Source organism: Antechinus flavipes, chromosome 6 (genome assembly GCF_016432865.1).
Source record: "Antechinus flavipes isolate AdamAnt ecotype Samford, QLD, Australia chromosome 6, AdamAnt_v2, whole genome shotgun sequence".
In the NCBI taxonomy this organism is placed as follows: domain Eukaryota; kingdom Metazoa; phylum Chordata; class Mammalia; order Dasyuromorphia; family Dasyuridae; genus Antechinus; species Antechinus flavipes.
Genome location: NC_067403.1, coordinates 71,370,449 through 71,391,950, shown reverse-complemented (window position 1 = coordinate 71,391,950; position 21,502 = coordinate 71,370,449). Strand labels below are relative to the sequence as shown.

The 21,502-nt window shown below is 33.4% G+C and overlaps 1 protein-coding gene across 7 annotated transcripts in view; it reads left to right on the top strand.

Annotated features, from left to right (window-relative positions):
• ANAPC10 (anaphase promoting complex subunit 10) overlaps positions 1 to 17,334 on the top strand; it is a 95,104-nt gene extending 77,770 nt beyond the window's left edge. For 6 of the 7 annotated variants that reach the window (XM_051966344.1, XM_051966338.1, XM_051966339.1 and 3 more), the window contains one exon: positions 16,916 to 17,334. In XM_051966344.1, the coding sequence (XP_051822304.1) occupies positions 16,916 to 17,146 (231 nt within the window). In that variant the 3' untranslated portion in view covers positions 17,147 to 17,334. The remainder of the gene's footprint in view (positions 1 to 16,915) is intronic. The other variant, XM_051966345.1, reaches the window with a different exon arrangement.
• The last annotated feature ends 4,168 nt before the right edge of the window (positions 17,335 to 21,502 follow it).

The window sequence follows — 21,502 nt, the reverse complement described above, 5'->3', positions numbered from 1 at the left end:
TTATAGTATCATCCTTTATATTTAAATCATGAATGCATTTCAAGCTGATCTTTGCATAGGGTGTAAGATACTGATTAGTGCCTAGTTTCTGTCATAATGTTTTCTAATTTTTTGTAGCAATTTTTGTCAAATAGTGAGTTCTTATCTCAGAAACTGGAGTCTTTAGGTTTGTCAAATACTAGATTAATATAGTCATTGACTATTGTGTCTTGCATACCTAACCTATCCCACTGATCTGCTACTCCTTTTTTTAGACAGTACAAAATGGTTTTAATGACTGCTATTTTATAATGTAGTTTTAATTATGGTATGGCTAGGTCACCTTCCTTTGCTTTTTTTTTTCCTATTTATTTATTCTTTTGATATTCTTTACTTTTTGTTCTTCCAGATGAATTTTGTTATTTTTTTACTAGGTCTATAAAGTAATTTTTTTGGCAGTTTCATTGGTATGGCACTGAATAAGCAAACTAATTTAGGTAGAATTAGCATTTTTCTTATATTAGGTTGGCCTATCCATGAGCAAGTGATATTTTTCAATCTAATTTTATGAAATGTATTTTGTAATTGTGTTCATATAGTTCCTGGCTTTGTCTTGGCAGGTAGACTCCCAAATATTTTATGTTGTCTACAGTTATTTTAAGTGGAATTTTGTTTTATATCTTGCTGCTGAGCTTTGTTGGTAACGTATAGAAATCCTGAGGGTTTACAAGGGTTTGTTTTTTATCCTACAACTTTGATGAAATTGTTAGTTGTTTCTAGTAGTTTTTAGGTGATTCTCTAGGATTCTTTAAATATACCAATATATCATCTGAAAAGAGGGATAATTTGTTTGCTCATTACCTATTTTAATTTTTTCAATTTCTTTTTTTTTCTCTCTTATTGCTAAAACTAACATTTCTACACAATATTGAACAATAGTGATCATGGGCATCCTTGTTTCATCCCTATTCTTATTGGGAATGCTTGTAACTTGTCCCCATTACATATACTTGCTGATAGTTTTAGATAGATGCTACTTATCATTTTAAGGAAAACTCTCATTGTTCCTATGTTCTCTAGTGTTTTTATTTGAAATGGGTGTTGTATTTTGAAAAAAAAAAATTTGCATCTTTTAAGATAATCATATGATTTCTTTTAGCTTTGTTAGTAATATGGTCATTTATACCGATAGTTTCCTGATATTAAGCCAGCCCTGCTATCCTAATGTAAATCCAACTTGGTCATAGTATATTATCCTGGTTTTGCTGTAATCTCTTTGCTAATGTTTTATTTAAATTTTTTACATCAATATTCATTAGGGAAATTGGTCTGTAATTTTCTTTCTCTGTTTTGGCCCTTTTTGGTTTAGCTGTCAGCACTATATCTATGTCATAAAAGGAATTTGGTAGGACTCCTTCACTTATTTTTCCAAATAGTTTATATAGCATTGGAATTAATTGTTTTTTAAATGTTTGATGGAATTCACTGGTAAATCCATTTGACCTTGAGATTTTTTTTTCTTAGTAACTCATTGATAGCTTGTTCAATTTCTTTTTCTAAAATGACATTTTTTAATATTTTATTTCCTCTTCTGTTAATCTGGACAATGTATATATTTGTAAATATTCATTTATTTCACTTAGATTATCAGATTTATTGGCATACAATTAGGTAAAATAACTCCCAATTATTGCTTTAATTTCTTTTTCACTGATAGTAAGTTTACCCTTTTCATTTTTGATACTGGTAATTTGGTTTTCTTTCTTTTTTTTCTAATAAAATCAATCAGCAATTTATTTGTTTGGATTTTTTCATAAAACTATTCTTAATATTATTTATTAGTTAAGTAGTTTCTTACTTTCCATTTTATTAATCTCTTTGTTGATTTTCAGAATTTCTAATTTGGTATTTAATTGAGTTTTTTTATTTGTTCTTTTTCTAGCTTTTTTAGTTGTATGTCCAGCACATTGATCTTCTCTTTTTCCATTTTATTCATATAAGCATCTAGAGAATATAAAATTTATCCTGAGAATGACTTTTATCGCATCCCATAACTTTTGATATGTTGTCTCGTTACTTTCATTCTCTTGGGTGACATTATTGACTACTTCTGTGATTTGTTCTTTGACCTACCCATTCTTCAGAATTAAATTATTTAGCTTCCAGTTAATTTTTGTTCTATTTTTCCATGGCCTTTATTACACATAATTTTTATTACATCATCATCTGAAAAAGATGCATTTAATATTTCTGCTTTTCTGCATTTGAATGTGAGGTTTTCATGCTCTAATATATGGTCAATTTTTGTGTAGGTGCTACTACCATTGAGAAAAAAGTATACTCCTTTCTATATCTATTCAGTTTTCTCCCAAGATCCATTATACTTAACTTTTCTTTGTTTTTCAGAATTTTGCTCTCAAGATTTTATCATTCTTCTTAGACCAGATCTTTCTATAAATTTTTAAACCATATTATTCTGCCTATACTTTATTCCCCTTTCCAGTTAGTTTCCAAGCATTTATCTTCCTTCTCTTCCAGTGATGTTTTAAGACTTCATGGCTAGATTTCAGGGGATCTTTGACTTAGAACTTTTAATATTTTGATAATGTGTAATATTAATAGTTTCCTTTGTTACCCTGTGTATTTTACTTGCTGAATTTAAAAACATTATTTTGAGAAGAGACACATGGGTTTCACAACGCTTTCAAAGTTGTCAATAACAGAAAAAAGATTACCAAATTTTTCTTTTAAAAAAAATACAGAGAATTAATTTCAATTTAATTTTTTTAAAAAAAATCAACTTATCAACAAGCATTTATTAAGAAACTACTCTAATTGAAGTACTGTGCAAGGCTCAGTGCAAGACTGAGATGAAATAGTCCCTGTCCTCAAGGAAGGACCTTATGTTATATTGAATGAGACAACATATACATGTATTTGCATAAGCCAAAAAATATAAAAGATAAGTATATGGTGAGAGAAGCATCATCAGCTGAGAGAACCCAGGAAAGGCTTCATGTAGATTGTGATACTTGAACTGAACTTTCAGGAAAGCCAGCCTCTGGAATAGCTGGTGTAAAGATGTCTTTATGCCTTTTGTGCCTTTCATCTTTGGCTTCCTGAGCACTATTTCAGGTTATCCAACCAGTGATAATAGGTTGTCATTGCTCTGGAAACAAAGGGAATTATATTCTGGTTACAGTTCATTTAAAGTAAACTAGAATGTGAAAATCTGAATTTGTACCTTATTAAAACTAAGGAGCTTTATTTTCAGTTTTCAAAAGGTTTACAATTTCTTTTTTCTGATCCTCTCTCTAATCCGAATACTTTCCATCTAAGATTTATGTATCATTTTTCTACCTATTTGTTTTTATGTTATCTCCATCACTAGTAATGTGTGCTTGGTGAGAGGAAGCATTGGTTTTGTTGCCTTTTTTCATCTCTCCAGGGCTTTTTAGTAGAATGACTGGCACATAATAGGCACTTAGTAAATACTTATTGACTTGATTTTTCACTAATAATTTTTTGTATTGAAAATTGATTTGTAGAAATATATCTATTAGTTTTCATGTTTCTAAGCAGTTCACAAAGTGGATGTTGCTGTGTAATTTGGAGGAATCAGTGTGGTAATCATCAATAATGAAAGGTTAGGGGAAATTAGCAAGGAAAAAGTTAAGGTAAGCAAGGAAAATAAACTTGCTTAGTGTAAACTAATTAGAGAACTTACTGGATTTAGTCTTTCCTCTAAAAAAAGAAAGACAATCAAATATCGCTGAACTAGGAGTCAAAAGACCCAAGATCAAGTGCTACTTCAGACATTTAACCTATCTGTTTAATTCTCACTACTCACTTAGCCTCTCTCAGCCTTATTTTCTTTATCAATAAAATGAGGCACTTGGGTTTGATGGCTTTCTCAGATCCCTGCCTGCTCTAAATATGGGATCTTAAGAACTTGGGCTAGAGAATCTTATAATGTATATTTTATCTTTAAAATTCTCTGGTCTCATTATAATTTGTGTTTGACAAACTGAGGATTTGGTTTTTATTTAATGAAAAAGCATTACAGAGTGTATATTGATTACACTCTTAATCTATTGTGATAAACTATAAATCTATTGTGAATTAGACTTTTTATTAACCTATCTCATTTTACTACTTATTACATATTTATATAATTTTCTGCTACATAGTAGTATTTTGAATGAATAGATCTTTATTTTTTAAGAGTATAAAATTTATATTTTTCTCTAAGACTATCCTTTTGTTTTTCTTTTGGGAATTACTAAGGTTTTACTGTAATTCCAGTGATAATGAAAAGGGCTTTGGGTGTGTTTCTTCCCTGTTCTTCCAGTATTTCTCCACAGCACATTGATTTTTCGTTTCTGACATGGTCCTTATTGCTCCCTACTGAATTTTGAAAATCAAATCCAAGCTAACTAACCAACTAAGCCAGGAGAAGAATGCTGAGCGGCCCCTTTTTTGGCTTTTTGGCTTAATTATCTCCACTGTAACTTTTTGGGACTCATCCCATGGTCTGAACAAATGGTTTGCTTTATTCTAATTTGAAAATGCCAAGTAAAATCTTGCCATGTTAAAACTCTTGTCTGAGATTTTTATACAAGAACCAATACTGTAGAATTCACTTTATGAAGACATTTGTCAATGCAAAGGAAAAGAGTAATTATTGGAACTAATTTCTTTTTCCTAAAATGGTTCCTCTGCCTTAATCAGTTTGGAATCTTTAACCTTCAGCTATCCCATTTATACATATGTACATATATATCTTATTGTTTTCACTTTTTTGCTTTTATCCAAGCTACTAAGTGGCTATCTACAGCTTCCTGGTCATTCCATATCTTTAATTTTTATCAGTAGTCCTATGCCAGGTGCTTTCTTCGTGTAATCCATTCTATTATTAATTTTCTAATGCTGCTCCCTTTGGTCCAAATGTATTTAATAATTTCCCCTATTTTAATATTTTCATATGGAAAATATTTATGAAGATAACAGAACTGTAAGAAATGAAAAACAGAACATTTTAAGATCTTGAATATTTAAGAAAATTGTTTTTTATTAAAGCTTTTTAATTTTTAAAAGATATGCATGGATAATTTTTCTTTTTTTTTTTTCATGGTTAAAATTTATTTATTTATTTTTCTTTTTTTTTTTTTTAATTTTTTAATAACTTTTTATTGATAGAACGTATGCCAGGGTAATTTTTTACGGCATTATCCCTTGCATTCACTTCTGTTCCGATTTTTCCCCTCCCTCCCTCCAGCCCTTCCCCCAGTTGGCAAGAGTCCTTTACATGTTGAATGGGTTGCAGTATATCCTAGATACAATATATGTGTGCAGAACCGAACAGTTTTCTTGTTGCACAGGGAGAATTGAATTCAGAAGGTATAAATAACCCGGGAAGAAAAACAAAATGCAAGCAGTTTATATTCATTTCCCAGTGTTCTTTCTCTGGGTGTAGCTGCTTCTGTCCATCTTTGATCAATTAAGGCTCTCTTTATCGAAGAGGTCCACTTCTATCAGAATACATCCTCAAACAGTATCGTTGTTGAGGTATATAATGATCTCCTGGTTCTGCTCATTTCACTCAGCATCAGTTCATGTAAGTCTCGCCAGTCCTCTCTGTATTCATCCTGCTGGTCATTCCTTACAGAACAATAATATTCCATAACATTCATATACCACAATTTACTCAACCATTCTCCAATGGGCTGGATAATTTTTCAACATTAACTCTTGCAAAACCTTGTGTTCCAATTTTTCCTCCCTTTCTCCTCACCTCCTCTCCTAGGTAGCAACTAATCCAATATATGTTAAAAATGATAAAAAATATATGTTAAATACAATATGTGCATACAATATTTATACAATTATCTTGCTGTACAAGAAAAATCAAATCAGAAAGAAAAGATGAGAAAGAAAACAAAATGCAAGCAAACAACAGCAAAAAGATTGAAAATACTATGTTGTAATTATTCTCAGTTCCCACAGTTCTCTCTCTGGGTGTAGATCATTGGAACTGGTCGATTCAGATGATTCAGAGTCTTATTGTTGAAAAGAGCCACATCCATTAAATAGTCTTGTTGTTATCATGTACAATGATCTCCTGATTCTGCTCATTTCACTCAGCGTATCAGTTCATGTAAGTCCCTCCACGCCTCTCTGAAATCATCCTGCTGTTCTTTTCTGATAGAACAATAATATTCCATAACATTCATAAGGTATTCAGCCATTCTCCAACTGACAAGCATCCACTCAGTTTGCAGTTTCTTGCTACTACAAAAAGGGCTGCCAGAAACAGAAAATTATTTTTTCTATTGGTTGTTTTTGTTGCCTGCATTTTCTATTAACATCTGAGCGATTGAGATAATTTTTTTAAAAAAGATAAAATGTAGCAGGCAATATGACCATCAGGAATTTAATAATGTTGACCAAAAAAGTGGTAGACAAATGGCTAAAATACAGGAATTTTGTTTATGGAAATAGAGAAATTTATAAGAATTGTTTACAACCAAGTAATAGCTTCCAGAAATTATAGAAATATTATCCTCAAGTAACCTGGTATTCAATAAGATGATGAAAAAAAAGATATAAACTTTGCAGCACACACTGAAAGCTATAAAAATTTAGCACCTATTGAATACTAAGCAAGACAACACCTGTTGGATAAAATAATATGTTGGTAGTTCTCTCTCTTTCTTGAATTAACAGATAACATATCACCAAACTCCAAATATAGAACTCAAGACACCTTTGGGAATTCAGCCAATAAACTCTACTGTAACCATATCATTGTCATAGACAAGCCCCTTGGACATAGCAGTGATCCATAAGAATGTTTTAAATACATGACACCATATCAAATGCTTATACTCTCTAAGAGACATGGAACGAAAAGTTTCAAATTGTTGAGATTTTGCAAAAGAAATCAAAATCTTGTGGGAATAGAATGAAGTACCTATCATTCATCTACTCCTAAAATATACTGAAGATGTCATCAGAGAGTCTGCAAAAGATGAACTTGTAATCCAGTTATTCATTTTTTTCATTATTCATTTCAAAAAGCTGTTATTTTGTGAATAACAGCCCCAGGGTCATTTCTTAGCTGAATTTCATTAAAAATGCAAGTGTGATAACAGCAATAACAACAAAAACTATAGTAATAATACTTTCTAAGACTGTAAGTAGCAAGGCAAGATATTGATCAGCTTTTGTGCTCCTCAATTTAGGACTCATTTACTAATGAAGTCACAAGTGCATTCCTGGAATAATAACTGCTCCTGGTTATCTTCTAGATAAAAACTAAAGCCCTCAGATCCAAGAATGAAAATAAAAGAATACATGGACTACTTCCATATGGACCCTGCCTGCAATACTGTGACAAAGAAATATTGGACAAATTGATTAACTCTTAATATGCAAAGCACATAGTATGCCCAACTCCAGGCATTTCCACTGACTATCACCCAAGTATCTTCTCCCTTTTCTTCTCCATGTCCTGGCTGGCTTCCCTGACTTTGTTAAGATCCAAACTAAAATCTCACCTTCTATGGAAAACTTTTCCCAATCCCTCTTAATTCTAGTACCTTCCCTCTATTGATTGTTGATACTGTATATGCTCTATATATGTACATAGTTAATTTGTATGTTGTCATACTTGCTACATTGTGCCTTATTGAAGGCAGTGGGTCAGTCTTTTGCCTTTCTTTGTATCATCATGTAGTATAGTACCTGGCATATAGTAGGTGCTTAATACATTTTTATTGACTTGCTGATTAATTGATAGATACAAAAGATCTCTCTTTTTAATGGAAACAATGAAATATAAATATGTAGTTATAAACATATGATAGATGTGTATAGGGTATGCTAAAAGTCATAATGTCGTTTTAACCTTTTTTAATTCTACAAGCATAAAGGCTACAAATATACAAACATCATTTGAAAGTTTAAGTATTTTAAGTTTCTTTTATATTCATTTACTTTTATGGATTTTGAAAAATGGATTCTTAATTTTATAAGATGAGGCATATGGCCTATTCATTGTGTGTGCAGCAATTTCCTTATGACATTTTATTCAGCACATAGAGAAAGTCTTCATACTTGGCCACTTGGGTCACCTGAGTTATCTCCAATAGACTTTTCTTAAGGACTCACACTGAAATTTCAATTTTTGGATGATGCTAAGGCTAGGATAACAAATTCAATCTTTACAGTCACTAAGCAGCCTCTATTGAAAGTGTTTACCAAGTTCAAAAATCATCTAGAATGACATATAGAAAGATAGTGGTTATGTTGAATTTTAATAATAGGCATTAATATTTAAAATTTTAAATTATTAAACATTCATATTCTTGTTTTGAAAGTTTTTCAAAACTTCAAAACTTAATATCTTTGTCAGTTTTTTAAAACTAAGACTTGTGATTTCTTTAAAAGTAATGAAAGGTAATTTCAGAGAGCAGCTGGGGGGAGCTGAGAAGAGCCTTTTGTGAAAGTGGGATTTGTGAAAACATTTTTACTTCCAAAGGATCTGATAAAGTCCACATTTCTAAAATATAGAGAGAATTGATTAAAATTTATAATAGTTCAAGCCATTCTCCAATTGATAAATGGTCAAAGGATATGAACAATTTTCAGATGAAGAAATTAAAACTATTTGTAGCCACAAGAAAAGGTGTTCCAAATCACTATTGATTAGAGAAATGCAAATTAAGACAACTCTGAGATACCACTACACACCTGTCAGATTGATTAAGGTGACAAGAAAAAGTAATGATGAATATTGAAGGGGATGTGGGAAAACTGGGACACTGATACCTTGTTGGTGGAGTTGTGAATGGATCCAACCATTCTGGAGAACAATTTGGAACTATGCTCAAAAAGTTATCAAACTGTTCATACCCTTTGACTCAGCAGTATTTCTACTGGGTTTATATCCCAAAGAGATCTTAAAGGAGTGAAAGGGACCTGTATGTGCAAAAATATTTGTGGCAACCCTTTTGTAGTGGCCAGAAACTGGAAATTGAGTGGATGCCCCTCAATTGAAGAATGGCTGGATAAATTGTGGTATAGGAATAATTATGGAACATTATTGTTCTGTAAGAAATGATCATCAGGATGATTTCAAAAAGGCCTGGAACGACTTACATGAACTGATAGTAAGTGAAATGAGCAGAACCAAGAGATCATTGTATACGGCAACAACAAGACTATATGATGATCAATTCTGATTATGAACATGGCTCTCTTCAACAATGAGATGATTCAAATCAGTTCCAATTGTTCAGTGAAGATGACGATAAAGAGAGTCATCTACACCCAGAGAGAGAGCTCTGTGGGAACTGAGTGTGGACCACAACACAACACTCTCATTCTATGATGTTGTTTGCTTGCATTTTGTTTTTTCTCAGTTTTTCTTTTTCTTCTTTCTTGATCTGATTTTTCTTGTACAACAAGATAACTGTATAAATATGTATATACGTATTGGATTTAACATTTATTGGGATTTAACATGTATAGTGGGATTTATGGTACCATGAAGAAAGCCTGGAAAAGTAAGAGACAAAGGAAAAGAAGGAAGGCAATCCAAGCGTGGGAGGATAGCCAGTGCAAAGATGCAGAGGCCAGAGAGGAAGATAGAAGGCCAGGTTAACTGGACTATAGAATATTTGGAGATGAAATGTAAGAAGGCTGGAGAGTTAGGAGAAGCCAAGTTGTGAAGGCCTTTGATACTAAATAAGGAGTTATATTTGGTCCTCGCTGTACTTGAGAGCCATTAGAGTTCTTCTGATGGAAAGGGGGTTGGTACTGGGGGTTGAGTTCACATTGGGTCTCAGATACTTAACCTTTTCTAGAGGTGTGATCCTGGACAAGTTACTTAATACCAATTGCCTCACCAAAAAAGAAAAAAAAAGGTCTATAGGACATTCACACAGATTTCTTTATAGAAGAGGAGGAAGTTAAAATAGCACTACAAGACCTGACAATTCCTATAAGAAATTGCAGGAAGATTTTCTTTAAATAATTGCCCGCTGGGAAATTCTCTCTTTCAAAGGAACTCTGCTACTCCTGGGATCCTTTAACTGTAAATAATCTGCCTACAGTTGTACAGGTAAAATATATCATGAGATCATAGCTCTAAAGCTGATACCAACTTCAGAGACTATCGCAGTCAAATCCTTCATTTTACAGATAAGAAAACTTCAGTGAGTCAGAAGTAGCATCTGGTGAGACTTGAGCCTGTGTTTCTGTGAGGCCGAGTTTTCTCTTCACTGTGCTTACACACCTTAATAGCCATTTAATTTTATTTCAATTGAACAAATCGCACTAATTTCTTTATCTTAAGGAAAACAATTTTATATAATGATTAAATAAAGGGTGTGGTTTGAAATCATCCAGTATATTTGAAATAGTGTTATGTAGAAATCCTGCAGAATAACCTAAACTGGTTTAAAAAGTAATACAAGAGCAGCTAGATAGCACAGTGGGTAGAGCACCAGCCCTGAAGTCAGGAGGACCTGAGTTCAAATGTCGTCTTCCTAGCTATGTGACCCTGGGCAAGTTATTTAACCCCAATTGCCTCAGCAAAAAAAAAAAAAAAAAAAAGTAATATATAACTAGTAATAATAGCATGTATGTATATATGTATGCCTATATGTATATACACATATGGCATGTACTAAGGAGTTTTCTTACCATGATGCTTTGTACATAGATACTTGATAAATTCTTGTTAAATGAATGACAGTTTTCTCCCATGATGTCATCTCATTTATGATATCTTTATTTTTTTCCTGAAAAAAAATTTTTTTTAAACAACCCAGAGTTTATTTTCATACTTAGGTAAATATCAGCCAAACAATCATAACAAACTTGGAGTGATTTCTACAGTGTTTATCTGAAGAATAGTCTGTGGTCTCATAAAAACTTTGTTTTTTCTGAAGGTATCTTTCTTTTATAATATTTTCCTGCCAACGTTAAGTAGCAGCAGCCTTTTTGAGAATAAAAACATATAGCTGTCATATCCATCCACAAAAATTAAAATATAGATGTATTGTTGGTCCTCTGAACATTCAACTGCAGTTGTTGCTTTGTGTTGTTTTGCTTCACTTTTTCAGGGAGAACAGTTTTTGTTTTCTGTTTGTCTCCTATGTTAAAAACAGTTTATCAGTTTGTTTGTTTTTTAAGTATAGGGGGAATCTGGTCTCAGATATTTAACACTTCCTAGCTCTGTGATCCTGGGCAAGTCACTTAACTAACCCTAATTGCCTCAGGAGGAAAAAAAGTTTAGGAGAAAAGTGTTAAGTAAACTTGACAGAGGTGATGGATTTAAGGTACAGAATGAGACATTTCTATACATGGCCATTGGGAGAATTTATTTTTATTACATATTTGATTTGATTATTTTTGATAAAAAAATTTCAAAAAAGCCACATCAAACCTTAAATGGCAAGTAGGTCATGGATAGAGCTGTTTCTACATATAGACTTAGATTCTTGCTCATCATTTCTGTCCTCTAGTGATGGGGACCCGAAAACAGCAGTGGGCACGGAATCAGAAAATAAATGCTTCCATTTTTAAAGATTCCCTCTTTGGAGAAATGAATGTATAGATACTAAGCCTCTGTCTATGATGCCTAAAGCCAAATCAGGTGATATATTAAACTCACTAGAAAGGATTGGTTTCATTATCTTGAAGAAATACATGAATGCCTTGCATAGAAGAGTGTAACTTTTTGAAGTTTGGAATGTTCTAATACTGTTTGACTATTTGGTAATTTCATGAAAATAGAGCAAACAAACCTCTAAATTGCAGACTATTAATTAAAACAGTTCCTTTTCAGTATTGTGAACAAATGAGAAGACATAGATTTTAAAAGTAAGAATAGAAGTTTTATATATACTTGGAAATTGAAACTATATCAGAGTTCACTATTCTTATTGTCACTTGTTACTGTCATTTTCAGAAATGCATAAAAGGAAAATTTTAGTTACTAATTTGATAAACAGAAAATCATTTTTAGTTTTTCTCTGTTCTTTGATAAATTGTTGTCAAATGACATTTCATTTAGTAAAAATAGTAATCTTGTTAAATTGTATGGATTCAAATATTATACCTTCACTTTACGTTGTTTATTCACTGTTTTTGCCAGTCTCATAAAGCAAATTAGATTGACCTAGCTTATTTTAAAAGTTCAGTTTGTTAGGGTATGAGCAATGTTTTGAAATATTTTAGCTTTTATTTTGGAAATCAGAATTATTATTATTATTTTTGCTGAGACAGTTGGGCCTAAGTGACTTGCCCAGGGTCACACAGCCAGGAAGTGTTAAATATATGAGGCCAGATTTTAACTCAGATCCTCCTGATTTCAGGGCTGGTGTTCTGAATGCTCTATCCATTGTGCCACTTAGTTGCCCCAGAAATCAGAATTTTTTTAAATGATGTATTTGCAATATTTTTACACAGCCTACTTTTTTTAATCTAAATACTTCCCCAATCCTCAAGGTAGGAAGATGTAAAAGTGGAGTGGGTGGGGAAAATAATATATCCAGGCCTATCCTTAATCCATTCTTTGCATAGCTGCAACATTGATATTCCTTTTTTAAGTTTAGTGACATATTTGTTTTTATATAACTAAGATTTCTCAGTATATATCCTCTCCTCTTCTATCCCAGATAGCCATACTTTTGAACAGAATAGAAAAAAAGAAAAAAAAAATCAGCAAAACTAAAGATCACTTAAACTTTCTTACATTTTATGCAGGTTTATTTCCCCATATCTGCAGAGAAGTGGAGAATGGAGGAAGATACTCTCTCGTGTCTTTACTTTGAGGTCAAACTTAATGATTGTTATTTCTTGACATTCAGTCTAGATTGTTTTGCTGTTATTCTCTCCCCTCACATTTTAAAAATTCTATATGCTATTTTTCTGTTTGGACTTGCTTTACTTTCTGTCAGTTCAAATAAATTTTTTTCTTGTTTTTTTTTTTTTTTTGTATTCATCATATTCCTTGATTTTTAGAGCAAGACGGCCTTCCATTACATTTTTGTAGTTCAGTTTGTTCAGGTGTTCCACAAAGGATGGGCATATACTTTGTAGTTTTTTAGCCACAACATGACCCCTCCTTTTCTCACAGTGCCAGAGTCCTAGTTAAGGTTTCATCCCTTCTTACCTGTTCTAGTGTACTAAGTCTCCAATTTTGCCTCCTTGACTCAGCTTTCCCCTCATTCCAGTATATCCCAAACATAGCTGCCATGAAAATTTCCCTAATGTTCAGATCTGACCATGTCAATCCTGTAATCAACAAATTCCAGTGGCTTCTTAGTAGAGAACTTTAATCTAAAGCCTTCTTGACATTGAAAGATCTTTACAATCTTACTTCGTTCTCCCTTTCTAATTTTCTTACGTGTTTCTCCTCCCTTCAGTCTTTGTTCAATCAGTAGTCCATATTTATACATCAAATGTATCATCTTTTATGTTTCTGTGTCTCTGTATGGACTGGCCCCCCATACTTGGAAAGCATTTTCTCCTCACTGCTACTTCTTGGAATTTTAGTTTCATTTGTAACTCAGCCCACTGAGCCTTTCCAAGTCCCCCCAGCTGCTACAATATTGACCCCTCCTCTCCTTACCTACCTTGGATTAATTTTGCATTTATATATGAATGTGTGCATGTGTATATACTTATGTTTCATATATAAGCCTCTCCCATCAGAATGTAAACGCAAAGAGAACAGAGTCTGTCTTTCTGCTTGTATTTGAATTCCAGTGCTTAGCACAGTGCTTGGCTCAGATTAAGTGCTTCTCTATAATAGAAAATGTTATGTGTTTTATGTGTTTTGATACTCTTTGACAGCTGATGAGGCATATAGCTCTAATATATTTCTCCAAATAAAAATTAAAAAGAAAACAAAACTCTTATATGTGAACTGATGCTAAGTGAAGTGAGCAGAAACAGGAGAACATTGTACACTGTAACAGGAAAATTATATGATGATTAGCTATGATAGACTTAGCTCTTCTCAGCAATATGATCCAAAACAATTCCAGGAGACTTTGAAAATGCTGTCTGCAGTGAAAGAGAAAACTGTGGAGACTGAATGTAGATCAAACGCTACTATTTTTTACCTTTTTTCTTTTTCATATATATTCCTTTTTTGTCTCATAGTTTTTCCCTTTTGTTCTTCTTTTTCACAATGTGACTAATATGGAAATATATTTAAAATGATTGTATATGTATAACATAGGTCAGATTGCTTTCTGTCTTGGAGAGGGAGGAAATAAGGAAGGAATGAAGAAAGATATTTACATATTGGTCATATTGTGAAAGAAAAAGCAGAGCAAAAGGGATGAGAAAGAAAAAGCAAAAAAAACCCAAAAAATAAAAATAGTATGCTTTGAATTGTTCAAATAAATCTACATTTCTGGTTTTTCTTGGGTCTTATGTTTGTTTGCATTTCAGAGTTCTTACTTAAGTAATTAATTTGAAGATAGATTTAGTAATGCTATCCTAACACTATAAATTACCTCATCAGTTGGCACAGATGTATATCTCTCACCCACAGAGGGGAATGAACTGAGTTAAATGCACCCCCAGATACCCCTGTACTGATGGGCAAGGTCATCCTGTGCTCTGTGTGCTTGATTAGCAGGTTTATATCTGGCTTCAAGGAATTTTTCCAGCTCATGTAAGATGAGAATGAGAATTGTATTGCTATGGCATTTCTCTCAGATGTCAAATAACTGTTGTTGTTCCTCTCCCCGTTAAAATCTTTGTTACTTTTACTATGACATGCTTTTATAACAAGACTCATATGTTAGCGCTATTAAGCCATCAATTCATAGGAACTATTCTTCTTTTGGGTCTAAAGATATCTTATACAGTGGTGATGGGTATAATGGGCTGAGGCTTGAGTTGATGCACTGAGGTCCCAAGCATGTGAGGCTAAATAGTAATTGGACCATACTCTATTAATATATAAGCTTGGAGAAAGAATGGCCCCCGCCTACTCTTTGTGCAAGTCCTGATGTGTTGTATAGGAAATGACTATTTTGGTGGGTGGAGGCAGGGGAGTGGAAAGGGAAGCGGAAAGAGAGACTGCTGGCTGCTTTCTTGACACAGCTGCTCGCATTGCTATCACTACCGCCCTTCACTTGCAGTCCCCCTTCACCTCTGCTGGCTGGCTTCCTGTCACAGCTGCCCATATTGCTATCGCAATCCCCCTTCACCTCAAAAAGAATAAAGATTGAAGATTTTCCCCTTAATCTGAATTCCTGACTCTGGCTAATTTTAAATATGCCATCATCACAGATGGGGGGTGGGGTGGGGGAGGTATTCCCTCCCCCCTCCCCCCCCCCCAGTAAAGTGTTCATTTACTCTTGAATTTTAGGAAACACAATTAATAAGTATTTATTAAGCACCTATCTGTGCTAAGCACTGTGCTAGACAAGAGATACAAAGACAAAAGTGAAAATAATAAGCTCCTTAAAGAAACTTAAAATCTATCAAAGGAGGCAGGTACATACAGACATTTACAAAACAGATAAAATGACTTGGAAGGAGAAGACAGTAGTAGTAGCTGGACAAATCAAGGAGAAGCTTTATATCCATGGTGGCCTAGAGTTGAGCTTTAAACGAAAGAAAAGGTTCTGACAAATGAAGATGACTAAGTCTTGCCTATCAATGCAGAGGCATAAAGGTGAGAGGTGGAATCCCCTGTATGAAGAGCATCAACAGGATTGACTGTGGAGGTGGGGATATTGCAATAAGGCTATAAAGTTAGGTCAGGGCTAGGATTAAAAGGTCCTATGTAGAAAATCCTTCATACTATTAGCTCTTTGTAGGAAGCTAGATATTTTGGCGGCAATGTAGGTTTTTAGGCCTCAAGAGTACTACTGAATGCATGGTTACTGTAATTTGCCAAATGATAATATTAATGATCTGGCAGGATTAATACTTCTTTCAAGAGTTATTTACTCCTAGGGACTAATTACTTACTGGGAGGATTTAGTTGATGAATAAATATAGTTCTACCAAAGAACCAGGAAAAATGTATGACCTCATTTAGAATTAATGATCTACTGTTCAAAAACAAAACAAAACAAAACAAAAACCCTTATATTAAGTATCCTAATAAAGATTTAGTGAACTGAAGAAAGTCACTCTTCCACAGATTTGGGGGTTCTTTATAGTCAATACCTGTTGTTCATATATGTATATTGTATAGTATAGTAGAAAGAGACTGAATTCAAAGTCAGAAGACAGGGCTTTCTGGTACAAGCATGATTGGCCTATATTAGACCAATCATTTCGTCTCTTTTTGCCTTCATTTTTCATCTGTAAAATAGGAATGATATGTATGCTTTACCTAGCTGAAAGAATTGTTGTGTATGATAATAGAGAATGGGATAATAAATGGACAAATAATTGGTAAGAAAAGTATTCTATAAATGTGAGAATTTATAAAGTAATTTGAAGTGCATCTTTCTCAATACACTTTGAAAAGCATGCAGTGATTGTTATCCCTTTTCCCTTACTATCAGGGTTTTGCTATATTATTTTCCATTTAGTCTGTTTATAGATGGATGAGATGGCATGGGAATGTAAGAAACTTTGTCAAATGACATAACCTTTTCCAATTCCTCAGAAGTCAAACTAAAGACATTGCAGGTTTGAGGGTTTTTGTTCTTTTTTTCTTACAATATTAATGTTGAGGAAAAATGTCTTTATGAGATTATGGAGAGTATGCTTTTTGTTTTATCTTTTATTTATAATAAATAATTTGAGTTTTTCAGTTACAAAATTGTCATTTCACACTGGTGAATTTTAGAATGCCTTTATGTAAAATGTTCATATTTATTTAAAGAATATATAAAAAAAAGAATGTATTATCTATAATTTTTTCTTGTTTTTTTCTTGTCAGCAACTTGAATTAGTGGAACCTAGTGGTTGGATTCATGTTCCTTTAACTGATTCACATAAGAAGCCAATTCGCACATTCATGATACAGATTGCTGTTCTAGCCAATCACCAGAATGGAAGAGATACTCACATGCGACAGATTAAAGTATACACTCCTGTGGAAGAGAGCTCCATTGGTAAATTTCCTAGATGTACAACTATTGATTTCATGATGTATCGTTCAATAAGGTGAAATTTTTAAAAAATGAAATGGGAAGCTAATAATGTGAAGTCTTTGTTATTCCTTTCTATTGATACTGTTTAAGGTATCTTCCAGTAGGGGAAAGGGTAGAGAATAAAAATGGTAAATTATATTGTATAATCTTATATATCTAAAATGCTTTTTGTTGTTGTTTCATTTTAATAAATAATTTAAATACATTTCAGGTTGCGCTTTCTTTTTTCATGTCAAATAACTTCATTTTGTATTTCTATAAACTTTACTTTTGAAACATTTTGTATTTTTAAAAATATATACAAAAAGTCACATTTGCCTTCTATTAGAAATGTAATTGAAGAAAAAGCTTTGAGGGAATTTTTGTTTGTTTTTTAAACTAACTTACCAGGTGATTACTTCATGCATAAGGATATTTCATTGACTTTACTATAAGTTTGGGATAAAATCCAAAAATATGTTCTGTTAATAGGTATGGTCTTTAATAGGTCATAGCTATTACCTTTTTTTTTTTTCCTGCCCAAAGGAAGTTTATTCTTTTAATAAGATCGATCTTTTAGCTGTTATAAGTTTTTAAAAGGGACTCCATTGTGGTAAAAAGCATGTTTTACTTTTGCGGAAAAGGTTATTATTTTAACTGGTTTAAGTGGGTTTCACCCTTCTACATAATTGGAACTGTAGTAATAATTTAGCAAAAGGAAGTGAACATTTATGAAACTATTCCATATGGTCCTCTTATTAAATTTGTATTCCATATGGTCCTGTAACTATAGCCTGGTTTATAATGAAAGTGTTACACATGTGACTGGCATTACAAAGAGTATGCAAAACATATTCCTTTACTTCCTAGAATGGTCCTCTATAATATAATAAAGTAGAAATATAAATTTAAAAAGAAAAATAAAACTTAACTTGCTTTACTACTACCTGCTTCTTTGGCACTTGATCCAAAGATAAGTCCACAAATAGCAAGGTGATAGTTAGGGACTGGGATATTAGGAGATGATGCCGCAATCATTTCCTTCTACAGTAACTCTTAAGCTTTAAGTACTGAAATAGCAGTGGGAAAACTGCACTATCTATAGGTGGTATTCTCTTAGCTTGTGTTTAAGGGTCATGTTCAGTCTAATTATTATCTTAAAATGTGGTAAAGTGAATTTTGTGATCTTGCAATCTCTGTCTTTCTGTCTCTTCTCTTTGTCTCCCTCTCCTCTTTTTTATTTGAGGGTGGGGGTAATGCCTTTATTTCAGGGGAAAACTGGGATCAGTAGGAAGCTTCATACACAAAACGGTATGGTAGAAGAAATCTTTTTTCTTAAGGAGTGGGAAGCCAGGGAGTTCTCTAAGTAGTTTCTAAGAACCTCAGAATCTAGTTCCTAATATATGGGTGGCCTGAGACGTAGAGCAAGAGATGATTTCCTCAGAAGTTATAAGGACTGGCCCAACAGAGACCATTCTATTCCCCTTATAGATTTAAGGGACATAGAGACGAGGATATTTAGAGCTGGTTACTGGTCAAGAAATCTAGCATATTCCAGAACATACTGAACAGACTGAGCTCCTGGATTTACCAGGCAATGGCCTAAATTATATTAAGATCAGAACCAACAAAGGAAGCTTAAATTTTGAGAGACTGACTTCATTTTATTAGGTAAAGGACAAGATATCCTTGTAGATTTCCCAGTCAAAAAAACATCCTAAAAACTGACTAGAACCATATTACCTGGCAGTGATGTTATAAACACTGAGAACCTTCTGCCTGGAAATGTGATATTGGAAAAGAGCTGGCTAGTTTTTTGTGGTGCTATGGGGACTACTTGCTCAAATTAAATGCCTCATAGGAGACCACTTCTCTGTATCCCACCTTTCATATTTGACTTCATCCACTTGTTCCCTTAGGGTTCACTACTATTAATCTCTCCTTATTTCTGGGTCCATTTGCCCAGATTTTATGCAAAAGGAGATACTGGTTTCTAGTTTCTCCCATATATCCTATCTCTGAAATAAGCATGTAACCTTTCTTGAGATTTTTCTATAATGTGTTTTAATTGCTAGTAATAGGGAAACCATGGAGGCTTTTAAAAACTCAAAAGGAGGTGGTCATTAAGCTTTTTTTTTTTTAATTCAATTTATAGCTCTTGCCTTCAGCAGAAATAGAAAGCTTAGTTAGCCTTAATCTTAGCTCCCTTTAAAAGCTTGATAATTCTAAAATTCTTTATAAGCATGAGTTTTAAGTGTTTATATGTATTTTAAGTGTATTTAAGTATTAAGTATATTGTAAGAATCACTGGATTTAAAATCAACTAACTTGGATTAGAGTACTTCTTATGAGATATATGACCATATACAAATTACTTTAGTTCTATGCCTCAATTTCCTTATCTATAAAAATGGGGATAATTCTTGCACTTACATGGAGTAGTTGGCAGGGAACTGCTCCAAAAATCTTAAAACACTGTCTAAATTTGAATTTTTGTAATAGATTCATCTCTTGGTATATGGCTGATGTTTCAGAAAAGATATCTGGGTCCAAACACTTCCCAAACACTTTAGACTCTCTTATGCTTCCCTTGTGACTACTTTTTTTCCTCTATTATTCCTAGAGGGTGCTGCTTTTTTGTTTATTGTAGTTGTTTTGATGCTTTAATACCTTAGAGAACTTATAGACCCTGGAGAAGAGATAACTTAGAGGTCATATGATAGCTCTCTTTAAGTATTTTAGACTACTATGGGGAAAACTTGGGCATTTTGAGAGAAGAGGGGACTCAGGAAGAGCTGAATTCAGATCTTATTTCTGATGCAATGTCTTTGTTATGATGGGCCAGTCAAGACACAACTTTCTCATCTGTAAAGTGGGGATAATAATGCCTTGTGGTGCCCGTATATCCCACAGTATTGTTGTGAGACTCAAATGAAATAATCTGTGTAGGATGCTTTGAAAACTTTAAAGCATCCTATAAATGTGTGTTGTTTCTTTTCCCAAAGTACAGAGCAAAGACTTAAGGGGAAAGTTACAAAGATGCCGACTTAGATTTGTTACCAGTAAGAACTTGCTATCTACAATTTTGCTTGCTGAGAAAGTGAGGAATGGACAGCCTCAGAAGGTAGTGCATTCTCTTTCACTGGTAGTACCCAAGCCAGCAAAGTGTAAGTCATTTTTGTTCATGTTGGACCAGATCATCCTTTGTGAGTCTATGATAATAGATTTTTTAGAGTTCCAGAAGACTTTAGGGGGTCTCTCCCACAGTTTAAGAATGAATCTTCCCAATAACCAGCCTAATCACTGGTTATACGTTCTCAGCTCAAGATTTTCTATGAAGGCAAGCTCAGCCTTTTGAGGTAGTAAAATGACCAGTTCTACCTTCATGCTTCACTGGCACATGCAAAATGGAATTCATTCTCTTTCCTCTTAAACCTGATCCTTCTATAAACTTCTCTATTTTTTTTTTTTGTTGTTTTTTAATTTTATTAAAGCTTTTTATTTACAAAACATATGCATGGATAATTTTTCAGCATGGATAATTTGACCCTTGCAAAACTTTGTTCCAAATTTTTCCTTCCTTCCCCCCACCTTCTTCCCTAGATGGCAGGTAGTCTAATACATTAAACTTCCCCTGTTTTTGTTCCAGATCTGTATTGTTCCAGTATTGTAGGCTAGAAACCTAGGTATCATTCTGGACTCCCTTCTTCTTTTGTGCTATATATTGCTTTCTCAGGGCAGCCAGGTGGCAGAGTGGATAGAGTGCTTTTCCTTCTGTGACATCTGTTACACCTTGATTCTGATTTCCTAGCAGATCTCCTTGCTTCTAGTATCTTCCATATTCAAACCATCCTTTGCTCTGTTATAAATAAATATATAAACAAATAACTAGATTTCCTAAGGTGTATGTATTTAGAATCATGGATTTATCAAATCATAGACCCAGTTCTGGAAGGGAACCCAGAAGCCCCCTAGTCCTGTCTCCTTGTTTTACAGATGAAGTTTGACCCCAAGGCCATTCTTCTCAGCAATCTGTTGCTTCTAAGATGAAACACAAATCCCTGAGCCTGGCACTAAAAACCTCTACAACGTGGCTCCTACCTCTCTTCTAGCCATGTTACTCCTCTTCACCTACTTTATGATCTGGTCAGAATAATCATCTTTGTTTTTTGTGATGCCATTTGGTAGTTAATATGACTGTTACTACTTATTCTCCTCTCAGAGAAAGCCCTTATGATAAAGAGGTGTTGATGTTTGACACACTCACCCCAGCCCCAAGAAAAAGAAATATAATATGATAAATTGTAGGCACAATCCTAGATATAGTTCTTCAGGAATGCCCCACTTTGATGACTTATTGAGTCTTGGAAGTGACCCAGGATCCTTGAAGATTA